The sequence below is a fragment of the Gopherus evgoodei genome, chromosome 3, assembly GCF_007399415.2.
Source record: "Gopherus evgoodei ecotype Sinaloan lineage chromosome 3, rGopEvg1_v1.p, whole genome shotgun sequence".
NCBI lineage: Eukaryota > Metazoa > Chordata > Testudines > Testudinidae > Gopherus > Gopherus evgoodei.
In genome coordinates, this window is record NC_044324.1 from 111539917 (window position 1) to 111565817 (window position 25901).

The window sequence follows — 25901 nt, forward strand, 5'->3', positions numbered from 1 at the left end:
TTTCTCTTCTTCTCTCGATAATCAGTTTAGCTGTCAGTGAGTACTACACCATTTAAATTACAACATTGCTTTCTTCCGCAAGTCAGAAAAACATTGAAAATAATATTAAAATTGTCAGCTATTTATAATAAAATATCAAACAGGAGACTTTCAAAGTTTATAAGATTCTAATATTCATTATAAATCACAGCATAAGTAAAGAATATGAAACACCACACTTCGGTGAAAAAATAAAAATCAATCAATAAGTAAATTTCAGCTTAAGTTCTCAAACTTCATCTGGCCACATATTACATTCATATGGTGCACCTATAGTACCTGTCATACAAAGCATCTTAAGGCAAATTATACCAAGTCTTTTCAGGGAAGTATACATGTGTGCAGTTGCTATTAAGATCACCATTGACAGACAAGCATAGGTGCTTAATATTCTGAGCCTACATCTTTTGAAAACAGATATCAAGGAGTTTTCACACATTAATATTGTAGGCCAGGGGTAGGTAACCTATGGCATGAGTGCCAAAGGTGGCACGCGAGCTGATTTTCAGTGGAACTCACACTGCTTGGGTCCTGGCCACTGATCTGGGGGGGGGGCTCTGCATTTTAATTTAATTTTAAATGAAGCTTCTTAAACATTTTAAAAATCTTTTTTACTTTACACACAACAATAGTTTTAGTTATATATTATAGACTTAGAGAAAGAGACCTTCTAAAAATGTTAAAATGTATTACCGGCACGCGAAACCTTAGATCAGAATGAATAAATGAAGACTCGGCACACCACTTCTGAAAGGTTGCCAACCCCTGTTGTAGGCCAAATTCTGTTTTACATATACCCTTGTATGACTGGTTACCACTGACTCCAATGGCGTTTACATGCAAGTAACAGGGGCATCATTTGGACCTAACAATGTATCCGGTAATACAACACTCAAAAATTGATTATACCCATGGTACCACAGAATAACCATGTTTCAAATACACATTAGAGATAATGGGTCAAGCTCTCTTAGGGTATGTCTGCACTGTAAAAAAAACCCACAGCAGCAAGTCTCTGAACCCCGGTCAACTTACTTGGGATTGTGTTACCAAGCTAAAAATAGAAGTGTAGACATTCTGCCTTGGGCTGGAGCCTATGCTCAGATCCACTCTTGTCGCTGGGTTTCAGAGCCTGGGCTCCAGCCAAAGCAGGAATGTCCACACTGTTATTTTTAGCCCAGTAGCACAAGCCCCAGAGCCTGCGCCAACTGACCTGGGCTCTGAGATTCTCTGCTGGGGGTGTTTTTTGCATTGTAGACAGACCTTTTGTTTTTAGACCCTTACAATCTCATCGAAGTTATTGGAGATGCATAAACATAACAGAGAAGCCCAACAATAGTAGTAACATCTTCATGTTTTTACTTGAAACATCAATGGATTTTAGGAAAAATTAAAACCTTCAGCCTGATCCTGCAACCCTTATTCATACATAATAATTGTATAGTACCACTCAAGTCAAGGACTGCTAACTGCGGGATCATGCTCCTTTGAACTAGCACCATCTAATTTTGTTTCCCCAAGACTAAAATTTATCTCAAATAATTCTTACTTTGTTCTTTTAACATCTATTCACACTGGTACAATATTTTTGATTATATATTACATTCCTTAAATTAATAAGGATTGAATCTAAAAATGTTTGTTGATTCAGATAAGCACCCAAATGTACGAATATTTACTTGAACTATCTACTTCACTTTGGTCTGCTAAAGCTGGACAGAATTCTTGTGAGAATGAGGGCTTTTGTGAAATCTAAGATACATTGCATTTTTGATTTTGTGAGGAAGAATGTAAGCACCATCTTTTTCACAGTGTTTTTGTGCTGCTGGGTCCAGCTTGAACCAGAAGTTACAGAGGCTAAAAATATATATAATAAGGAATAATGCTAACTGGTTGCAGTTTTGAAACCAGTTTGAATTTGCTCTGAGCTTTGTAAAAAAGCCTGTGGCTTTTTTTTTTTTTTTTTTTTAACCCAAATCAGTTTACCCATTTTCTCTCTCTCATACACACACCCCTATACCCTTAGGGTCATAAAATCATAGACTATCAGGGGTGAAAGGGATCTCAGGAAGTCATCTAGTCCAACCCCTGCTCAAATCAGGACCAATCCCCAGACAGATTTTTACCCCAACTCCCTAAATGCCCACCCCTCCGGGTTTAGCAGCCCAATGCTCAAACCACGGAGCTATCTCTCCTCCCCTGGCCCACTCCTCTTTTCACAAAAACATTTGAAAGATCATTTGTTTGTTTTTTGTCCCAGTGCAGAACAAAAACAAATCTGAAAACCTTGAAAGTTCCCGTGAAACAGAACTGCTGTCCTCTGGACATCTTGAAACATGAGGGTATAAACTGGACTCTTCAGACTGAGTCACATACCTTTATCACATGATGTTTTTCATGATATATAGGTATCTTAAACATTTGGCACCAATATGTTGTGTCTTTGTCCGGTATAGGTACCTGTCTTAATAAAAAGGGAAAGAATACACTAATGTAAAAGTCAAACTTTTTTCATGTTGCTTCAATCCCCACCTCTCGCCCCACCTCTACCCTATCGCCAAATAAAAACAAAATCCAAAGTAACTTACGTCTTGGTTTGTCAAGTCAAAGTATGCCAAAGAGGCAGATATAACATTCTTTTTCTCAGGGTTCAGTAAACGTAGACTCTTTGAGCCCCGATTTGATCCATGGTAATTTTGACCTGCTTCTCCCATGTCTTTGTGGTGATAGGCCCATATCACCCTTACTGTGCTCTCCTTGAAAACAAAATCTTTTCTGATTAGGTATAGGAAGAAGTCCTTCCTCACAGTTTAGTTCACAACATTCCCAAGGCAGATCCAAAGCTGTAGTAACTTGTCATTGCTCTGCTGGAGCCACCTTTTCCTTGTTTTTATAATCTACCCTCACGTTTCTACAATGACTATCCTCCAACCATGTTTTACAGAGATCTTTTTGCAGGGCTCAGCTGGTCTCGGTTGGAGGTTTATTCTGCCACTGAGAAATGTGTGACATCAAGGTATGTGTGTCTTTCCCACAAATATTAGTCAGTTTTATGCACAGCCATACGAAGCAGAATAGATCCCTAAACAGCAAATAAACAAGCAAATAAGACAAGTCTTTTTTTAGAGGGGTTACCAGTGCTTCTTCTATGACTGCACCACACTTAAAGCGGGGCAAACGTTGGTTGGGCTTGCCAAATAGGGTGACCAGATGTCCTGATTTTATAGGGACAGTCCTGATTTTTGCGTCTTTTTCTTATATAGGCTCCTATTACCTCCCACCCCCGTCCTGATTTTTCACACTTCCTGTCTGGTCACTCTACTGCCGAAGAAGGGCAGCCGTGCTTTATGGCCGGGGTGATGAGGGGGAGTGAGGTCAGAAACTGCTGCAAAATGTGAATGCTGGTCAGCTTTGCAGCGCTGACTCACCCTCCAGGAATGTAAGGTAGGAAGGCCATAAAGGTGCAAGCCCTGGGCGAGGGAAACCCCTTTGTTCTATGCAGCAGGCCAGGCAGCACCCAGCCACCCTCCTTCCCAGGGCTGGCGCTACCATTTAGGTGACCTAGGCAATGGCCTAGGGCACCAGAATTTTTGGGGGGGCACAATTTTGCTGGAGGGGGCGGCACGCAGGTCCGGTGGACTTACCGCAGTGATGCTGGCAGACGGTCCGCTGCTGGAAAGGCTCCAGTGGAGCTGCCGCAGTGACGCTGGCGGGTGGTCCGCTGGTCTAAAGGCTCCGGCGGACAGTGCCCTGGTCCACCGGAGCCTTTAGACCAGGGCACTGTCCGCCGAAATGACTGCGGCAGCTCCACCGGAGCCTTTCCAGCAGTGGACCGTCTGCCAGCATCACTGCAGTAAGTTCACCGGGGCCGCGGGGGGCGGTGAAATCGCCGTCCGCCTAGGCGTCAGAAACTCTGGCGCCGCTCCTGCTCCCTCCCTTAGTGGAGGCAAATATCAAGTGGGTTAGGACCTGCTGTGGGCATTGTGCTAGTTGCTCCTTTTTAAGGGGGATTGTGAAGGAATTTTTCCCGCACCAACAGATTAGCTTTGGTGAAGTCAAGTTTTTTTGCCTTCCCCACAGCAGGAGTCAGGGATGACCTTTTCTGCTAAGAAGAAAAGGGGGTAGGCTATATGTCACAATTTATTTTGTAAGTGTGGGGCAGATGTCTAGTGCCGGTACTCCATAGGGAAAGCATCCAATGACCAGATAAATGGCCTGGTAAAGGACTTAAAAGGAGGTGTTAAATAAAGGAACAGAATGTGGGAGGGTGGTTGGGGGACTCCTATGATTGGTACAGCAGGGAGCCAAACCCCTCCCCTCCTTCTCATAGCCATCTTAACCCTCCTATTAGGGGTGGATGGTAAGGTCCAAGCCATAGGTTGGCTGGGGGGACCTGGATGGAAAATGAAGGGGGGCTGGTGGAAGCCACAGGTAATGATTTTAATAAACATGGATTTGCCTGCACTGTACACTTTATCTGCCAGGTAGTCCCAGACATCTATATAATAAAGTTGAAGCCTGATTAAAATCCATATCAAGTGTCTCCTGTCCTTCTTTCAGTATACCCAGACAATGCATCTCGGTCCCTCCTGATATCTGCCTGTGGCACACAATAATTTAATGTCCTGAAGGCTGCGATACTTTGTTCTAATTCTGGTTTTGGGGCTCAGTGTGGGGATGATGGGATGGTGTTTAGTAGTATGTGGTATATAGGGTCAGACTAGATGATCCCATGGTCCCTTCTGGCCTTAAACTCTACAACACTGATTAAAAAAAAACATTTCCTACCATAGTGAACTTTCTAGAGTTAGAAGATTAACATACCAAAGTGAATAACTTGATGCAAGTCTTTCTGCTTATTCAGTCATCTTTAATGCTATTGTCAGTGAGTATATATTTTAAAACTGCATAAAAAGAAATATTAGTCTATCACAGCCACTATGCAGTAAATAAAAGAACTTAACATGGACAGTAAACATATTTTTAAAAACTGCTCCGCTTAAAAAAAGAGAAAATACAGAAATTAAAATATAAAGTATGTTTTTCCTGCTATATACACAAATTTTCCAGAAACTCATCTTTTTGTACTGAGGTCAAGCATGTAAGACTCAGTATGAAAGAAATTTGAGAAAGTCTGAGAAACAGCTAGAAGGGGAGGGAAAGAAGTTGGAATTTGACTTTAACTGCCCATGCCTACTAAAATACATCCAAATACTGAAATTGTACATGATTAATCTAAGCCCCAAAATAGAATTTTTGGAAAGTTTGTGCATATAGCTGGATAAACACATTTGGTAGTTGAATTTCTGTAGTTTTTTCTTTTTTTAATCTGAGGAGTTTTTAATAACTGGCTTCAACGTCATGGTACATTTTTATGTACTTGATCTATATGTATTTGTCTATATAAAAGCAGAACACCTTACCGTTATACTCTTATCATTTGTGTCACAAGTATGCAGCTCTCTGCTAAAAGCCAATATTGTATGTGTACTATTTTCCATGGCATACTCAAGATGGTAATCCTGTTGAGAATCTCTCTTCAATGCTCTGTTTGCATCAGTAAAATAATCCTGTTGAAAATACAAAATAAAAACAACTTGCTGTAATTCATTATAGAATGATCTGCAGGGCTGGCCTTACCATTAGGTAAACTGAGGCACTGCCTAAGGTGCCAGACTGGTGTGGGGGGTAAGGGGAGCACTTGGACCCAGAAACCCAGAATGTAGAAAATCGTGTCTGCTGCTGGTGCATATGTTTTCTCTCTGCTCTAGGTGCACAGAGATGGAGGATGCTGGAGGGCACAAGAGACATAACAGGCAGACAGGAGAAAAGGGGGAGAGGGAACAACAGAAAGCAGCAGGAGCTGCAGGGAGAGAGAGGAGGAGGAGCCTCTTATGTACCTCTCTAACACCCCCAGGAGCCTGGACTGATTAACACCAGCTTCTCAGAGAGCTTCCTGTTTCCTGCTGCTTCCCTGAACCCACTTGAGGAGAACAGGCAGTCAACTGAAATAGTAGGAGCCAGTTAGGCCCTTCAGATGCTGATATCTTCCCTCACTCAGGCCCTGCTACCAGCCTGCTTATTTGTCCCCTTCAGTTGAGTATTGAGAGCCATTACAGCTAGCACAGAACAGCAGTCATGAATGAAAGAAGAAAATGCCCTTCTGGGGCAGCATTCAGAAAAATAAAGAAAGCAAAGGAAACTTTTCTATCTAAGCAGGAAGGAGCTCTCCTGAGATACATAGACACAAATGTTCACAGTGAGCCTTCCAGCCCCAGTGAGGATGTTAATGGTGAGGAGATGCCTGAGCTTCCAGTTAGAGTGCAGGTGACCTGGCAGCTACTGCAGCATCCATATCTCCATCTCAAATGGATGTAACCATGCACATTCCTGAAGAAAAGTGTAGATCAGAGAAGAGTGTGGTGGAGGCGCAAGAAACAGCTACTGCTGAGTTTAGTTCCTTAAGTCTAGATGATCCAGGACTGAACCCACTTGAGCTGTGACCTGAGGGACATCCCAAATGGTAACAAAGTGGAGAGACTGGAAAAATCTGTCTAGAAATCTGGCATTCTGTGAGAAGGCAGCAAATCACCAGAGAGCATTCCATAGGTGGAAAGAGCTTGAGATGAGACTAAGGTTAAAGGCCACTATAGATGATCAGCATCAAGAGAAGATTGCATCAGAGTCTCTTTACTGGCAAAATGTTCTGAAAAGGCTCATTGCCATTGTGAGAATGCTTGCTACCCAAAACCTAGCACTGCATGGCACTTCAGATCAGCTGTATGGTCCAAACAATGGAAACTTCCTTAAAATTGTGGAGCTGGTGGCTGAGTTGGATGCTGTACTCCAGGAGCACCTAAGAAGAGTCACCACCCAACAAATGTACACACACTACTATCTTGGAAAAACAATTCAAAATGAGATCATACAGTTACTGGCAACAGAAGTCAAATAGAAGATTGTGGCAGATCTGAAGTCAGCAAGATATTAATCTGTTATTCCGGACTGCACACCTGACATCAGTCATATGGAACAAATGATTTTAATGGTGCATTTTGTAACAACAACAGAATCTAGTGAAAATGTCCCTGCAATGGTGACTGTCGGAGAGCATTTTCTAGAATTTATTGACATTGATGATACTACAGAAGCTGGTATGACAAATGCGCTTCTTAAAAAGCTGGAAGATATGGGAATTGTGATAGCTGACATGAGAGGTCAGGGCTACGATAATGGTGCCAACATGAGAGGAAAGAACAGAGAAGTGCAGAAATGGATCCGAAAGTTAAACTCTCAAGCTTTTTTTGTCCCAGGCAGTTCTCATTCATTGAACTTGGTGGTCAGTGATGCAGCATCAACTTCTAGTGAGGCTGCTGAATTTTTTAACGTAAATTTAAAGCATCTATGTATTTTTCTCTGCATCACTCATTGATGGCAAATTTTGAAGCAACATCTGGTAACATCCTCTCTGATACTGAAACCACTGAGTGCTATACAATTGGAAAGTCGAGTGGAGGTGATAAAGCCTATCAAACACCAAACTGGGAAGATAGATGATGCCATAGTTGCCATTATGGAGGATAATGCTATGACAGGAACTGTTCATGGGAGACCAGTGGCAGAGAGAAATGGAATCACCAGAAACATACATAACTTCAAATTTCTGTATAGCTTAGTATTGTGGCATGACATACTGTTTGAAATAAATGTTGTAAGCAAGAGTGTTGATTTTGATATATCTAGAGCAAGGGAACAACTGGGCAAAGCAAAGTCATACCTACAGTCTTAACGGGTCAGATGAGGGATTTCAAAATGTTCTGAAGAATGCACAGCAGTTGGCAGAGGAACTTCACACTGAACTACTTCCCATCCATACAATACAAGAGTTACTGAAGAGGATGAGATTTTGATTACGAGGCACGGGATAATCCCATAAGAGACCCCAAACAACAATTCAAAGTTGAATTCTTTAACCAGGTGCTAGATTGTGCAATGCAGTCAGTAGAAGAACGTTTCATACAGCTTAAGGAACACAGCAGTATATTTGGGATGTTGTATGATATTCCAAAACTCCCTACTATACCTGAAGAAGACCTATACCAGCAACGCAGGGCACTAGAGACAGTGTTCACACATGATGACATGCACAATATTGATGCGAGTGATTTAGGTGATGAACTGAAAGCCCTTTCAAGATACATTTCAGCAGGATCAACTCCAAAGGCTGTTCTGGAATATATGTGCATAAATTGATGACCACCCTCTTTCCAAATGCTTTTGTTGCTCTGTGCATACTTCTACACTTCCTGTAACAGTTGCCAGTGGAGAACGCAGCTTCTCCAAGCTGAAGTTTATAAAAACACATCTACATTCCACAATGACACAGGAGAGGCTGGTTGGCCTTGCAACATCTCGATAGAGCATGAGCTGGCCCAGACTGTGGACCTTCAGGAAGCAGTTCAAATCTTTGCAACCCATGAAGGCACAGAAAGCATCACTTTGATTATTCAAACTGATAAAAATGCCAGGGTTTACTATGCAGACAAGAAAAGTTACATATGCTGTTCAGACATTTGAAACTTAAGTGCTACTTAAAATTTTTGAACAATGCATTTGAAGTTGTTAGTTCTCCTTTAATGGGGTAGGTAGCAGAGCAGTACCATGAGAGGAGTAGAACAGGAAGAAGGCAGAATTGAGACCTTTCAAAGGTTTGGCCCTAGCAAGGGGGCATGGAGGTGTCATTTGAGCTCCCCACCTCAGGTGACAAAATGTTTTGTACCAGCCCTGATGATCTCGTATTAAATCCAAAACATATCTTTATGTAAAATATTGAAACTACAATAATTGTTTGTTAAAGGATTTATTGTAGATGCGGTTGGATAATTCTATGGGTAAAAAGTCATCTAAGTCTTTTTCCAGCAAGTGACCTTACTAGTAAACAGCTGAGGCTCAGGAACTTAAAGCAGATTCTTTGTTAACAATAGTATAATTTACTGCTCGTGTCTAGACACCTAGAAAAAACAAATAGGATACTTAAAAGATAATGAGCAAATTCATCTTTACTGTAACTCTACTGATTTCAGAACAAGTATTAATTTCACTTAATGTTTATATCAAAAGTACTTCCTTTTCCTCTCTCCCCACATTTTAGTCTTTACTATTTGGGGGGAAAAAAATCTAAACGAAATCTACAAATCTAAACGAACCAGCCATTCTAGCTTTAACTACTGTGTTTTTTTGGAAAATTACCATTAAACGGCAAAATTCATCTTATGATGGCATAGTCTTGTTTATACATCTATCAGTTTAAAAAGCCCACTCAAAATGTTTTTAGTGTATTTTTTAAAAGAAAGATCAGTCTTCAGTGTAGCAGACGTATCATATAATTGCAGAAACTGCTTCAATAATGTCACGTCATTAACCTCTTCACCCCTGAATTCTTTGCTGCCATATGCAGCTGCTTGCTAGCTGTGCCTCATTCCCTCAAGATGACACATCCTCTCACATTGATAGAGCCCCAACCATGTGGTGTTCATATAAAAAGGCCATCCATAGGCTCTGGGACAAGGGAAGCAGCATAGTCTTAGCTGCCCTGCTTTGAGTTTTAGGCCTTTTCTGTGTATATTTTTTGTTTTTTGCTACTCTGTGCACTGAACCTTGCAGGGGAGCAGCTGGTCTGTGGTAAGGAAAACATCAAGAGAAAACTGCTTTCCCAGCACATGCTAGTGTTCTCTCTGTTACCAAAGGATTTTGTTTGAAGCAGAATTTTTTAACCAGTAGATGTGCTTCTGGGGCTAAATGTGTTTTATGTGGTTTCTATGACTTGCATGCTCCAGTCTCCAGAGAGAATCTCTCCCCTGAATATGCAGTTGAGAGAGTTTTAAAAGTGCACATGCAAGTGTTTAGAAATTATATTCAATGCAAAATTTGAGGCTGAACTGAAATCTCTTTGAAAATCTGGCTCCTGGTCAACAGCAACTAAATCAAAATCTAAGGTGACATCTTGGCCTCAGAAAAACTCACATTTCTGAAATGTCCCTTTTTCTCTCATTATCACCATAGTATCTGAGAGTGGAATTTGCTCATTATGCATGTTATAGATTGATATGCATAAATACGTATGCATCTATATATCTTGAAAGGGGGGCACTCAAAAGTTAGGACATGCCAGATTTAATGTTGCCTGTGAAAACTTAACTGGTCCCTCTTCTGTATATGCACAATGATATTAATTACAGGAGCATATTTTTTCCACAGGACCCTGCCTCATCCAGTACACAGGATGGACCATGTTATGGGGATGAATCAAGCCTGCATAGTGTTGCTTGTAGGAATCCTGCTTCATTTGCTACAGAATTTGGACGGTGTATAGCAAATGTGGCAGAGGGCAGCTGGAAGAGAAAGGATGGTCTCTTGGTTAAGGAAGTTGAATCTGCCCGGGAGAACTGGATTCTATCCTTCCACATGCCACAGAGTTTCCATGTGATGCTTGGCAAGTCAGTTATACCAAACTATTCACACATGGACACTGTTTGGTTTTTATTTTATGATGTCCAGTTTGAGTCACTGAGGTTGACAACTTGCAATTGCAACTGAGTCAGCATAGCTGTGCTTTCAAATTAAAATGTTTGATAATGGAGATAATAATGTTCCCTTACCTCTCAGGGGTATTGTGAAGATAAATGAATTAATTAATGTTTGGAAAGCACTCAGATACTTTAGTGATGAGCACCACAGATAAGCCCATGAAGAAATTCACAGTTCTGTTTGCAGAGCAAGGTTTGAATAGTGTGCAGTAATAACGCCTGGGGCCACATATTGAACAATGAGGAAAAACACAAATTATGGAATAGCTGCTCCTTCATTGACTACTGTCCATCCTGTGCACTGAATGAGGCCAGGGTGCAAGCCACAATAAAAATAAATTTAAAAACCTCTTATGTTGTCACAAAATGAAATAATTGTTTTCCAGACAGCCCTATGCATGGCTAGGTGCAAGTGAATGAGTATACATGCAAAAACAGGTATGTGAGTGTGTGTGGTTGAGAAAAGTCAGAAGCAGCAGGATTGTGAGCTGAGAAGAGGAGCAGAGAAAGCAGTTGAGAGATCTGGAGCCTATGTACATGTGCTGAGAGGAAAGGAATAGATGGTTGGGCTGGTCTGGTTTGGGTTGTGTGGTGGGACAGAATTGCTCGATTTGTTTTACCAGGTAGAATTAATGGAGCTGCTTTGGGGTCTGTATTGGGGGAACAAATGGGTAGGTGGGCATTGAGTGGAGGCTTGCTTGAGGAATTGGGGTGTTGTGTTCAGTGATTAATATATTTTTTTTGGAGTGGAAACTATAGACTTTTTCCATTGAGATAGTCACAAGAGATTAGATGGATTTGCAGTAGGGGGAGGACCCACTTCCAAGTTTTGCTTAAGTCCCATCCAAATATTAAAATCCTGTCCTCTGCATCACTGAATTAGGTATAAAATATGCCAATAAGGAAAACTGATGATGATAATATAAATGTCAACATAACTATTTCATTCATCCTATATGAATTGAGAGGGATGGTCACAGATCTGCACAATTTACAGTGAGTGACGTCTCAGTTTGATTCTATAGTGAAATGGTGTTTGGGAAATACCACCATATTGATGTGTTTTTCAGCATCTAACAAAGGTAAGAAAAGCTGGATTCAGTCATTACCTGTACAAATCCATTCACTCATTTACCACTTCTGGCATGTAAAAAGCCCAGTATTTACTAAACAAATGTATCCAGCCATTAGCTTGGGAGCAATTTATATTTTTGGCTAAATCTTTTAGTCCCGTGGCTCTCACCATTCCAGACTACTGTCCTGCTTTCAGGAGTCTCATTTGTCTTGTGTACCCCCTAGTTTCACTTCACTTAAAAACTACTTGCTTACAAAATCAGACATAAAAATACAAGTGTCATAGCACAATATTAATGAAAAATTACTTACTTTCTCATTTTACCATATAATTATAAAATAAACCAATTGGAATATAAATATTGTACATACATTTCAGTGTATAGTATATAGAGCAGTATAAACAAGTCATGGTCTATATGAAATGTTAATCTGTACTGACTTGCTAGTTCTTTTTATGTAGCCTCTTGTAAAATTAGGCAAATATTAAAGAGGTGATGTACCTCCCAGGAGATCTCTGTGTACGCCCAGAGGTTCATGTACCCCTGAAAACCACTATTTTAGTCAATCACAAACATAGAAGACATGTATCTGGAGATACACCTCTTTGGGGTGAGAGAATAAGAATAAACAATATAGGGCCTGTTCCCACATTACTGATAGAATAAAACTTCTCACTAGCTTCTCAGGTTACTAGTGTGGAGGCTGCTCCTTAGCACAGAACTTGTCCACACTTACAAGTTTACTGGTACAACTATGTCAGTTAGAGGCGTGATTTTTATCTACCCCTGGTGTGGATACAGTTTAGTTGTATAAGGATGTCTTATACTGGTATAGCTTATTCTATTTCCAAAACTAGAATAAGTATACCAATAGAAGCACTTTATGCCAGTATAATTGTGTCCACAGTAGCGGGGTTTTACCACTTAAACTATACAGCTATATTTAAAGCAGCTAAACTTTCTATTGTTGACAAGCCCATATTGGTACATGCTATTCTAAATTTTAGAGAGATGAAGCACAGATCTGTAGTCAGAATGAAGCCCTCAGTATAAGATTTCTGTATCAATCTTAACAGCATGGAAAAAATATGGTCTAGTTTGCTGATTCTGCACTTACTATTCATCTATTATAATAAGGGCTTAAGGCCCGAGTCTCTATTTCTTTGCACCTCTGGGAATACTGCCATGCAAAATAAGTGCAAAGTGCATATAAAAACACTATCAAATCAGACTGGTAGTGTTTTATACTCACTTTATAAAGGTGTAAATGATTACAGAAGGAGGAAGCAAGTGGAGAATCAGGCCCTTTCTTTCTTCTGTGAAATCTAGCTCCCTCGCCCAATGGTAAACCAAGTTTTCGTTGTTTATAGAATTTCTATTGAAAACTTGCAGTACTATAGATTAATCAATTGGAAGTAAATATTATTAGTCTTGATGCATGATAGCACAGACTTTTTCTTCTTTGGGAGCTTTTACATCCTTTGAAAAGAATTTAAAGTATCTTAAATATAACACATTTTTTCTGCATTTTCTATAGTAATATTGCATAAATCAGTCTTAGCAAACCTTAGCACAGACTTTACATCAGTCAAAGACTTAGATAGTATTATCACAATATGCTGTTTAGAAATTAAAACAGCATATGGAAAGTTAACAATCACACAGATTATACAAGTTGCTGTGTATCATTTACAACAGATGAAGGCAATGATGTTAAATTGGTTCTCACATTCTATTGACCTGTATCACTTTCATATAAGAGCTTTGCAATGGACATGTTTCTGATTGGCACTATACAAAACAGCATGGAGAGTAATTTCTTATAGATGTAATAAAAGCTGTAAATAGGCTGTTTTATCCTTGAAGAATGTAAGCACAGCTGCACAAGGAATCTTGAGAAAAAAATATTACCAGCTGTCATCACACACTTGAACAGGTGTTTATAGAGAAAAAAGCAACCCTCAACATCTTTATGATGTCCAAGACTGTTTTGTTTATGATATCCATTTCCTATACAGGCAAGTCTCATCTTACGCTGGGGTTATGTTCCACTGTCAGAGTGTAAAGGGAAAATCATGTATAGTCAAAATTACATTGAGTGTAATGGCGGGCGGAATCACCCGCACTACAGGTACAGTATTTAAATTGTTATTTTTCCTCTTTGTTTTTGTTTGTTTGTTTTTGCTGATTGCGTAAAGCTGAATTCGCGCATGTTAAATGCGTGTAAGATGAGACTCGTCTGTAATAAATTTTACATAGCACCTTTCAAGCCAAAGGATCATAAAGCAATTTACAGACTATGGCCCTATCCACAGGTTCAATGTGTGAGCAGACTGCAAGATTTAGAAAAGTTGCCATGTTCTTCCTCAGAGATCACCAAATTTCAGTGCTAATTAGATTAGTGTAAGGAGGCATGTCAGGGTCAAATGACAGGGAAGAGGCATGGACAGAGCTAGATGCACTCCAGCTATTCCCAGTTCAAAGAACATTGTTCATTAGGCGAGGTTAGACCTGCCCTGAGATTGCTTTAGCTTGGGACAGAGTTGGAGGTGAGCTGGGCAGAGAAACAGGAGTTATAACCTAGCAGGAAGTAAGCACAGCACAGAATCTGGCTCAGAATATATAGGAAGGATAAACTGCTCCAGAAAAAGAAAGAACTGACCAAAACTTCTGTCTGAAATCTGCAACAAACCAACCCTTTATTTGGAATTCTAAATCACGTGGTTAACCTTTTTATTATTAATTACTTGGCTTGTTTAGTCTAGCCAAAAGAAGGCTGAGGGGGGATATGCTTGCTCTTTATAAATATATCAGAGGGATTAATATTAGGGAGGGAGAGGAATTATTTAAGCTTAGTACCAATGTAGATACAAGAACGAATGGGTATAAACTGGACACTAGGAAGTTTAGACTTGAAATTAGACGAAGGTTTCTAACCATTAGAGGAGTGAAGTTCTGGAACAGCCTTCCAAGGGGAGTAGTGGGGGCAAAAGACATATCTGGCTTTAAGATTAAGCTTGATAAATTTATGGAAGGGATGGTATGATGGGAGAGCCTAATTTTGGCAATTGATCTTTGATTACCACCAGATAAGTATGCCCAGTGGTTGGTGATGGGATGTTGATTGGGATGGGATCTGAGTTACTGCAGAGAATTCTTTTCTGAGTGCTGGCTGGTGAGTCTTGCCCACATGCTCATGGTTTAGCTGATCGCCATATTTGAGGTTGGGAAGGAATTTTCCTCCAGGGCAGATTGGCAGAGGCCCTGGAGGTTTTTCGCCTTCCCCTGCAGTGTGGGGCATGGGTCACTTGCTGGTGGATTCTCTGCAGCTTGAGGTCTTCAAACCACAATTTGAAGACTTCAATAACTCAGGCATAGGTTAGGGGTTTGTTATAGAAGTGGATGGGTAGGGTTCTGTGGCCTGCTTTGTGCAGGCGGTCGGACTAGATGATCACATTGGTCCCTTCTGACCCTAGAATCTATGAATCGATTTTTCATTCAAATGGAATCCTGCAGTTCTTGGGTCCAGCAGCCACTGGATAATATTACAAGAAAAGCTGTTTTCATGTGGTATCTGACAGGAACCATATAGAACATAATATTACAAATAAACAAAACAAACTTGTTTCAATAAATGAGTTCCAGCTTGAATTTAGAGCAGTTCTTATTTTATTAAAAATAAAGCAGCGTGACCAACAGAGAACTGATAAGAAGGAAAAGTCTGCAAGCCCCAATCATTGTGTCACAGTAAGAACATTACAAGATCATTCTGGTTGACTGACAATGATGTAGTGGTTCCCAAATGAAAAAGAATATTCCATAGAAAGCCTAGACTGACAACAATCAAGCCACTGCAGGAGGTGTCCAAAGTAATTGTCCAATAGCCAGTTCATTTGCCACCTATAACCAGTTCGTTCAGGATTAATTATCTATGGTTGTTTACATAAACACTAGATTAAATAAAACTATGCTTCGCTGCTACAAAAGCCAAATCTTATTCATATGAGCAATCCCAGCAGGCTACAGTCATTACTGGTATAGCTCTGATTAAATTAGTGGAAGTACACCAAGGTGAATGTGGCCCACTTACTTCAGGGGAACTGTCATTTGAGTAAGGAAAGAAGGATTTTTCCCCCAAATATTTTTTTTTAAGAAAGAGAGAAAGAGATACATGCACTTCTTCCAGTTTTTAGGGTTCTTTGACATATTAGAAGGATTTGTTTATAATATGTATGTGTGTGTGTACACACACAAACAGACACAAACAGAATATAAACAAACTAATCTTATATGTCAAATAAACCTACAAACTGGAAGGTGCCAATAATTTTCATTCTGAGTCTAATTTCTTTTATCCAGGTAAGTTCTGTCAGGGATCTGTATATTCTGCAGCAAGACAGGCCTAAATTCTGCAGACCCCCTTGGTTTCTGTGTAACCCTGTGGCAGTTGATGAAATTTTGCACCAGACTAAGCCCTGGTCTACATTATGGGGTTAGGTCGAATTTAGCCTCATTAGGTTTATTTTACAATGAATGCATCTACACAACCAACCCAGTTCCATCGACCTAAAGGGCTCTTAAAATTGACTTTTTTACTCCTCCCCGGCAAGGGGAGTAGCGCTAAAATTGACCTTGCTGGGTCAAATTTGAGGTAGTACAGATGCAATTCAATGTTATTGGCCCCGGGAGCTATCCCAGAGTGCTCCAATGTGACTGCTCTGGACAGCACTTTCACCTCCAATGCACTAGCCAAGTACACAGGAAAAGCTCCAGGAAATTCTGAATTTCATTTCCTGTTTGGTCAGCGTGGCAAGCTCAGCAGCACAGGTGACCATGCAGTCCCCCCCGGGATCGCAAATGAGCTCCAGCATGGACTGAACATGGAGATACTAGATCCGATTGCTGTATGGGGAGAAGAATCTGTGCAGGTAGAACTCCGATCAAAAAGAAAAAATGCTAATATATATGCCAAAATCACACAGGGCATGATGGACAGAACCTACAACAGGGACACACAGCACTGCCACGTGAAAGTTAAGGAACTCAGGCAAGCCTACCAAAAGACAAAGGAGGCAAACAATCACTCCGTGTCAGAGCCCCATACATGCTGCTTCAATGATCAACTGCATGGCATTCTGGGGCGGACCCTAGCACTACCCACCACTGTCCAGGGACACCTGAAAGGGGGGAGTCTCATGCAACAGGAAGGAGGATTTTGTGGATGAGAAAGAGGAAAAGGAGAATGCACAGCAGGCAAGCAGTGAATCCGTTCTCCCTGGTAGCCAGGACTTTTTCATCACCCTGGAGCCAATACCCTCCCAAGGCGGGATCCCTGATCCTGAAGGCGGAGAAGGCACCTCTGGTGAGTGCACATTTGTAACTATATTACAGGGTTTAAAAGCAATAGTTTTTAATGTTTTATTTGCCCTGAAGGCTTTGGATGCATTCGCGGCCAGTACAGCTACTGGAAAAGTCTGTTGACGTATCTGGGGATGGAGTGGGAATCCTCCAGGGACATCTCCAGGAAGCTCTCCTGGAGGTACTCTGAAAGCCTTTGCAGAAGGTTTCTGAGGAGAGCTGCCTTATTTCGTCCTACATGGTAGGATACTTTACCACACCAAGCCAGTAAGCAAGTAGTCTAAATCATTGCAGCACAAAGCATGGCAGTGAATGATCCTGGATTTTGGTTGCATTCAAGCAACATTTGTTCTATATCTTTCTGTGTTAGCCTCAAGAGAGTGATATCATTCCTGGTCACTTGGTTGAAATAGGGGAATTTTTTTAAGGGAACAGTAAAAGGACCCCGGTCATGTTGAGCTGTTTGCACTTGGCTAAAAGAGATCATTCCTGAGAATAGCCACGTGGTGAGGTTGGGGGTAGGGTGTGCTGCACATTCACTCGAAAACTGCAGCCCCTCTTTTTAAATGGCAAACCCAACTAGCATTGCTTGCTATGGGAAAGGAGGGTGCTGCAGTTCGAAACCATTCCCACATATTATGACTGCGTTAGAAGCCAACTCCTTGTACCCTTTGGCTTACCATGGCTACCTGGAAACCGAATTCTGTTGCCCAGCTGTGTGTGATGTGTAACCATTCCAACCGGCGCTCAATATAAAAGGCAAAATGTGACCTTATACCTAAAGCACATGTGCTGTCAGCTGTGAATTGTTTGATTCACTGTGAAAGAGTCTCTCTTTTGTTCTCAGAAATGTATCATCTTAAATTTTACTCTCCCTTTTTATCCTCCTGCAGGTGCAAATGTTTCTATGCTCCCCATATCATCTCCGTCCCTGAGGTTATCACAGATTAGAAGGTGAAAAAAAATGAACTTGCGATGACATGTTTTCCGAGCTCATGCAGTCCTCCAGCACTGATAGGGCACCACTGAATGCATGAAGGCATTCAGTGGCAGAGTCCAGGAAGGCATTAAGTGAGCACAATGAGAAGAGGCAGGATGTGATGCTGAGTCTAACGAGGGAGCAAACGGACATGCTCAGGCATCTGGTGGAGCTGCAGGAAAGCCAACAAGAGCACAGACCATCACTGCATCCACTATATAACCGCCTGCCCTCCTCCCCATGTTCCATATCCTCCTTACCCAGATGCCCAAGAATGCAGGGGGGCGGGCTCCAGGCACCCAGCCACTCCACCCCAGAGGATGGCCCAAGCAACAGAAGGCTGTAATTCAAACAGTTTTGATTTGTAGTGTGGCTACAATAAGCCATGTGGCCTTGTCCTTCCCTCTTCCCCAACCCCATCCCACCCCACCCTACCTGGGCCACCTTGTCAGTTATATCACTTTTTTTTAAGTAATAAAGAAAGAATACATGGTTTTAAAACAATAGTGACTTTATTTCCTTTTCCAGCTGTGATCGAGGGGAGGGAAGGTGGTTGGCTTACAGGGAATTAAAATCAACAAAAGGGCCAGGTTTGCATCAAGGAGAAACACACACAACTCTCACTCCAAAGCCTGGCCAGTCATGAAACTAGTTTACAAAGCCTCTCTGATGCGCAGTGCACCTAGCTGTGCTTTTCTAATTGCCCTGGTGTCTGGCTGCTCAAAAATGGCCACCAGGCAATTTGCCTCAACCTCTCTCCCCACCATAAACATCTCCTCATTACTCTCACAGATATTATGGAGAACACATCAAGCAGCAATAAAAATGGGAATATTGGTTGTTCTGAGGTCTAACCTAATCAGAAAACAGCGCCAGCAAGCTTTTAAACATCCAAAGGCACATTCTACACCATTCTGCACTTGCTCAGCCTATAGCTGAACTGCTCTTTACTACTGTCCAGGCTGCCTGTATATGGTTTCATGAGCCATGGTGGCAAGGGGTAGGCTGGGTTTCCAAGAACAACAACTATTGGCATTTCAACATCCCCCACAGTAATTTTCTGGTCTGGGAAGTAAGTCCCTTCTTGCAGCTGTTCAAACAGCCCAGAGTTCCTAAAGATGCGAGTGTCATTTACTTTTCCTGGCCATCCCACGTTAATGTCTGTGAATCATCCCTTGTGATCCACCAGTGCTTGCAGCCACCATTGAGAAGTACCCCTTGTGGTTTACGTACTGGTTGGCAAGGTGGTCCGGTGCCAAGATGGGAATATGCATTCTATCGCCCTACTACAGTTAGGGAACCCCAATGCAGCAAAACCATCCACTATGACCTGCACATTTCCCAGAGTCACTACCCTTGATAGCAGAATGTCAGTGACTGCATTGGCTATTTGAATCACAGCAGTCCCCACAGTAGATTTGCCCACTCCAAATTGATTCCTAACTGACTGGTACCAGTCAGGTATTGCAAGCTTCCACAGGGCTATCACCACTCGCTTCTTAACAGTCAGGGCAGATCTCATCTTGGTATTCCTGCACTTCAGGGTGGGGGAAAGCAATTCACAGAGTTCCAGGAAAGTGGCCTTACGCATGTGAAAGTTTCGCAGCCACTGGGAATCATCCCATACCTGCAACACTATGCAGTCTATGCTTGTTTGCTGGGCCCAGAATTGGCATTCCACTGTATAAACCAGCCCCACTGCCACCAAGATGTCCCAACTGCCACATCCGGTGCCTTCAGGAATGTCTGTGTCCATGTCCTCCTCACAATCATCCTCATGCTGTCGTGTCTTAACCAGGTTCTGCACATACTGCAGTATAATGCACAAGGTGTTTACAATGCTCACAACAGCAGTGGTGAGCTGAGGGGGCTCCATGCTTGCCATGCTATGGCGTCTGCATGGGTAACCCAGGAAAAAAGGCGCAAAATGATTGTCTGCGGTTGCTTTCACGGACAGAGGGAGTAAGGGAGAGGAGACTGATGACATGTACCCAAAACCACCCATGACAATGTTTTTGCCCCATCAGGCATTGGGAGCTTAACCCAGAATTTGAATAGGCAGTGGAGACTGCAGAAACTGTGGAATAGCTGCCAACAGTGCACCACTCTGTGCGTCGATGCTAGCCACGGAACTGAGGACGCACTCTTTAATTCGCTTAGTGGGGACACACACAATCGACTGTATAAAATCAATTTCTAAAGATCGACTTCTATAAAATCAACCTAATTTAGTAGTGTAGACAGAGATATTTTTATTATTACCTACACAGAGGGAAGATATTGGATACTGGAGGGCTCATTGATTTATCATACAAAGGCATAATAAGATCCAGTGTTTGGAAGTTGAAATCAGACAATTTTTTAACATTGAGGATAATTAACCACTAGAACAGGTTCCCAAGGTATTTGGTAAATTCTCCATCACCTGGAGTCTTTACATCACGATTAGCTGTCTAAAAGATATGATTTTGTCCAATGGTAAGTTATAGAGCTAGATGCAGGACCGTCATTAAAAAAAAACTAGACTACACAAAGCATGTGACAATATGCTTTAGGGGAAAAAACTTCACTGTGTGGGGGTGCCCGACAACCTAGGATTCTTTAGTCTTCAGATAAAGTAAATGCTAGTCAAATGGCATCGGAAGTGACTATCTCTCAGGTGGACTTAAGGCTGGAGATTTATGCGTACCTCTTAGCTATCTCTTATCACTCTTATCCTCATTCTGGATCCAGATTTATAAGGTAGATGTTATTTTGTTTTTAATTAATTGAAATTATTATGAGGAAGACATTCAAAAGCACCTTAGGAATTTTGGAACACAGCTGTCAATGAGACTTGTGCTCCAAAATTCCATAGGTGCTTTGGAAAATTCTCCCCCATATATCATTAAAAATAAGGATTTAGATAACAATCATATCTATATTTCTTGTGTTCTCACTTAAGTGTTTTTGTTCGCATTGTGTCCTATATATGAAACTGTATGGGTTAATGAAGAACTGTAAGAAAAATCTCATCTCCTCCTTGTTTCATAAAGACAACAAGAGTGCTATAAATAAGGATACGATCTGGTCAAGGCAGAAATGGAGGTCACTGATTCTGGGATCTCCGGGACTTCTTCCACTGCAGCAGGTCTGAAGCAGCTGTCAGCCCCAGATCAGCCTCAAGCAGCAGCCCCAAGGTTGAAGCTGTGGCTGAGATTAGGTCAACCCCCTCTGGGATTATAGAAGTGGTGGTTAGGTTAGCCCCTGCCGCAGGAGCAGTGGTGGGGCTGGAGCAACTGCAGACAATCAGCCCAAGGGTCACTGGAGCAGATCGCTGAGGGTCAGCCCTGGGGCTGCCGGAGCAGTGGTCCTTAGGACTGCTGGAGCAGCTGGCCAGTAGGCTGACTGCTGGAGTAGTGGCCCCTGGGCCACTCTATCAGTGGCCTCAGGGCTGAAGCAGCAACTCAGATTGGGTCAGCCCCCACCGCTGGAGCAACAGCAGGCATGGAGCAGCTGCCTGAGGTCAGCCCCTGGCAGCACTGTGGTTGTTAGCCCCCTCCTCCCCCTTCCCCTCCCTCTTCCACGCCCCCGTGTTTTTACTAAAAGTGAGCAGGCGTCCATCAATTTTTGTTTATTGCACGTGATCTGTCCCTGACTTTTACTAAAAATATCCATAACAGAATCTTATCCTTAATTATAAATAACAAAAAAATCTAGGTCTGCAAGGAAGAGGGGCTACTGAACTAATCTCTGCTTTTGTACTTGGCTTTTCTCCTCCTAATCCTATCAACTGTAGTTCTGGGAATGAAATCTAGTAGCATCCTGCCAGTGAGATAAGAACATAAGAACCACCATACTGGGTCAGACCAATGGTCTATCTAGTTCAGTCTTATGTCTTCCAACAGTTGCCAATGCCAGGTGCTTCAGAGTGAATTAACAGAACATGGCAGTTATCAAGTGATCTGTCCCCAGTCATCCTCTCCCAGCTTCTGGTAGAGAATAAGGACACCAAGAGAATGGTGTTGCATCCCTGACCATCTTGCTTAATAACCACTGATGGATGCATCCGCCATGAATTTACCTAATTCTTTTTTTTAATCCACGTATAGTTTTGGCCTTCACAACATCCCTGGCAATGAGTTCCACAGGTTGACTGTGTGTTGGGTGAGGCAGTATTTCTTTTTCTTTGTTTTAAAGCTGCTGCCTATTAATTTCATTGAGTCACCTCTGGTTCTTGAAGGAGTGAAAAACACTTCATTATTCACTTTCTCCACTTATTCATGATTTTATAGACTCTTTGTCATATCCCCCGCCCTCCAGTTGTCTGTTTTCCAAGATGAAAAGTCCAAGTCTTTTTAATATCTCCTCATATGGAAGCTGTTCCATACCTCTAATCGTTTTTGTTGCCTTGCTCTGTACCTTTTGCAATTCCAATATATCTTCTTTGAAATGGGGCAACCAGATCCGCATGAAGTATTCAAGATGTAGCCATGCCGTGGATTTATATAGTGGCATTATGATATCTACTGTCTTATTATCTATCTTGTTCCTAACATTCTGTTAGCTTTTTTAACTGCTGCTGCACATTGAGCAGATGTTTTCTGAGAACTATTCACAATTATTCCAAGATCCCTTTCCTGAGAAGTAACAGCTAATTTATCCCCCATAATTTTGGGTGTATAGCTGAGATTATGTTTTCCAATGTTTATTACTTTGCATTTATCAGCTTTGAATTTCAGTTGTCATTTTCTTGCCTAGTCACCCAGTTTTATAAGATCCCTTTGTAAATCCTTGCAGTCTGCTTCGGATTTAACTATCCTGAGTAATTTTCTATTGTTTGCAAATGTTGCCACTTCACTGTTTATCCCTTTTCCAGATTATTTGTGAATATGTTGAACAGCACTGGTCCCAGTACAGATCCCCGAGGAACACCTATATTTAACTCTTGCCATTCTGAAAACTGACCATTTATTCCTACCATTTGTTTCCTGTCTTAATCAGTTACTGGTCACTTAACTCATGACTGCTTACTTTACTTAAGAGCCTTTGGTATGGGACCTTGTCAAAGGCTCTCTGAAAGTCCAATGCACTATATCCACTGGATCACTCTTGACTACATGTTTGTTGACCTCCTCAGAGAATTCTAATAGATTGGTGAGGAATGATTTCCCTTAACAAAGCCATGTTGACTCTTTCCCAACAAATTGTGTTCATCTCTGTGTTTGATAATCATGTTCTTTACTATAGTTTCAGCCAATTTGCTTGGCCCTGAAGTTAGGCTTACAGGCCAGGATTGCCTCTGGACCCTTTGTTAAAAAATTGGTGTCACATTAGCTGCCCCCTAGTCATCTGGTACAGAAGCTGATTTAAATGATTGGTTACATACCACAGTTACTAGTGCTGCAGTTTTATATTTGAGTTCCTTCAGAATGTCTGGGTGAATACTGTCTGGTCCTGGCGATTTACTACTCTTTAATTTATCAGTTTGTTCCAAAACTTCCCCTATTTACAAATCAATCTGGGACAGTTCCTCAGATCTGTCACCTAAAAAGAATGGCTCAGGTGTGGGAATCTCCCTCATTCTCTGCAGTGAAGACTGATGCAAAGAATTCATGTAGCTTTTCCACCATGGCCTAATCTTTCTTGAGTGGTCCTTTAGCACCCCGGTTCGTCCAGTGGCCCCACTGACTGTTTGGTAGGCTTCATGTTTCTGATGTATTTAATTTATTTATTTAGCTGTTGGATTTTATATCTTTTGCTTGTTGCTCTTCAAATTATTTTTCGCCTGGCTAATTATGCTGCAGTGTCTCCTTATGTCCCAAACTCAAGCTAAGAGGGGCTTAATAGTCATCTGGAGATTTTTCCACATTGCAAGAAATGTCTCCAACAAAGCACCAACTGAAATATGTCAGGGCGGTACACATTTTGTATCTCTTCTTTTGCTGCCTTTCAACTTGTTTTCTAAACACTTTTTTGTTGCTGTTGGCATAAGTGCACTTAAAAGCAGCATATCGTCAAGCACAGAGAATGCTCACTGTTTTCTGTCTTTTAAAATCCATTCCAAGCATTTTCTTATAAGCAAATAAGCTAACTCTATGAGATACATTTGATAACAGATATTCTTTAGTTTGAGTGAGAGTTAACAAGCAAGTCTGTAATGAATAATGAAGTACTTTTTTAGTGACACACAGCCCCTATTCACTAATGATTTACACCATGAGTAAGGACTATTTTGTGTAAGTTCAACAGATGAATCTTACAATGCCACCCTCTTGTATAACTTGCATAAAATAGGCATTCATCAAGGAGGATTACTCAAAATGGGTCTCTAAACCGCTACGTGCTGCGGGTCAGGATGCACAATTCCAGACAGGGGTGGAGACCGAAAGAGAAGGCTTGGATTTAGCATGAAAATGCATGCTGTGTCAATTCATGAGCACAAATGAGAGAGGCGCTTTTTTAAAATATACCTAGATGCAAAAGTTAAGGCTGCCCCAAGCACTTTCATGGCTTGTAATCCAGGTTGAAAGTGACCTTGGCAATATTACAGGGGTAACATTTTTACACGCTTGAGCTGTTCAACAGTTTCTCTAATGGAGTCATAAGGAGCTCTCAGCCTTCTTACATTGGGCACCATTGCTTTGTTTCACTGTTTGCTGTTTTTTAAAACAAGCATGTTCATTGTAGTCCTGTGCAATCTGCAGCTATGCCACTGCAATGCTTTCTGCAACATGGCAGAATGCTTGGCTGTAGCATTCTTATTGATAACCCCAGTTCCTCGCCTCTTTTCCTGCTTTATCTGTATCTCTCTCCTCTTTCCTGTTTTCCAGCCCCTCATACAAGTATACTATTAAGTATGCTAAAGTGACCATGCCATAAGACTTGTTCTCTGCACCCTCCCAAAATTGTTTACTAGGCTCCCACTCCAATAGCTGAACTCCTGAAATGCTTGGCCACTAATGTATTATTGCCCCATCATTCAAAATACTTAGCCACACTTTTTAAAATCATGTTTCCTTCTATTATATAATTATACTCTTCAGCCTGATTGATCTACAGTACTTAGAGTTAACAGAATTGTCTTTCAAGTCCTTTTAGCGCTACCCCCCCAGAAACCCCTTCTGTTGCATTAAGGCTCAGGTGAAACAAAAGTTGTAACATCAAAGTCCAAGCATCATTTAAAAATCTACAAAGCAAAATTTATGTTGAATAGCCAGGATTTGAAATGCTATTTTTATATATATGCATATGTAAAGGAAAATGCTTTTTGGTGGTAGGGTGGTGATTGTGGAGTGCACATGTAAGGATGAAGAGTGTATGCCAGGCAAAAGATTTTTTTTCTGCTCTCTGGAAACCTCTGCAGTCTTTTTCCACCCCAATGAACTGATCTTTCACAGGGTAATAAACAGAACCTGGTTTTACAATTATTGACTGAAGTAGTTTTGCTATGCTTATAATGTCTCTTCTCAAACAATGACCACTCTCTTCCTGTAACGCTTTCTTTAAAAATAGAAGGGAAGACAAAGAGGGTTAAGGAAAAAAAAGATAAGCACCAAAACTGTCACAAGGGACCAGTGATTCTGGGTGCCCATTTGAATTTGAGGAACTGTCCTAAATTGAGGTGTTAGTGGAGGAGATTTTGGAGCAAATTGATAAATAAACCAGTAATAAATCACCAGGACCAGATGGTATTCGCTCAAAAGTTCTGAAGGAACTTAAATATGAAATTGCAGCACTACTAACTGTGGTACATAACCCATGCCTTAAATCAGCCTCTTTCCCAGAAGACTGGAGGACAGCTAATGAAACGTCAGTTTTTAAAAAAGCTCCAGAGGTGATCCTGGCAATTACAGGCTGGTAAGCCTAACTTCAGTGTCATGC

The 25901-nt window shown here is 41.4% G+C and overlaps 1 protein-coding gene across 1 annotated transcript in view; it reads right to left on the reverse strand.

Annotated features, from left to right (window-relative positions):
• Positions 1–25901, reverse strand: part of MOXD1 (monooxygenase DBH like 1) — a 107204-nt gene that overhangs the window by 66538 nt on the left and 14765 nt on the right. The window contains exons 2-4 of the mRNA XM_030554244.1: positions 5463–5609; positions 2628–2795; positions 2416–2499 (exon numbers count right to left, since the gene is read on the reverse strand). Of these exons, the coding sequence (XP_030410104.1) occupies positions 2416–2499; positions 2628–2795; positions 5463–5609 (399 nt within the window). The remainder of the gene's footprint in view (positions 1–2415; positions 2500–2627; positions 2796–5462; positions 5610–25901) is intronic.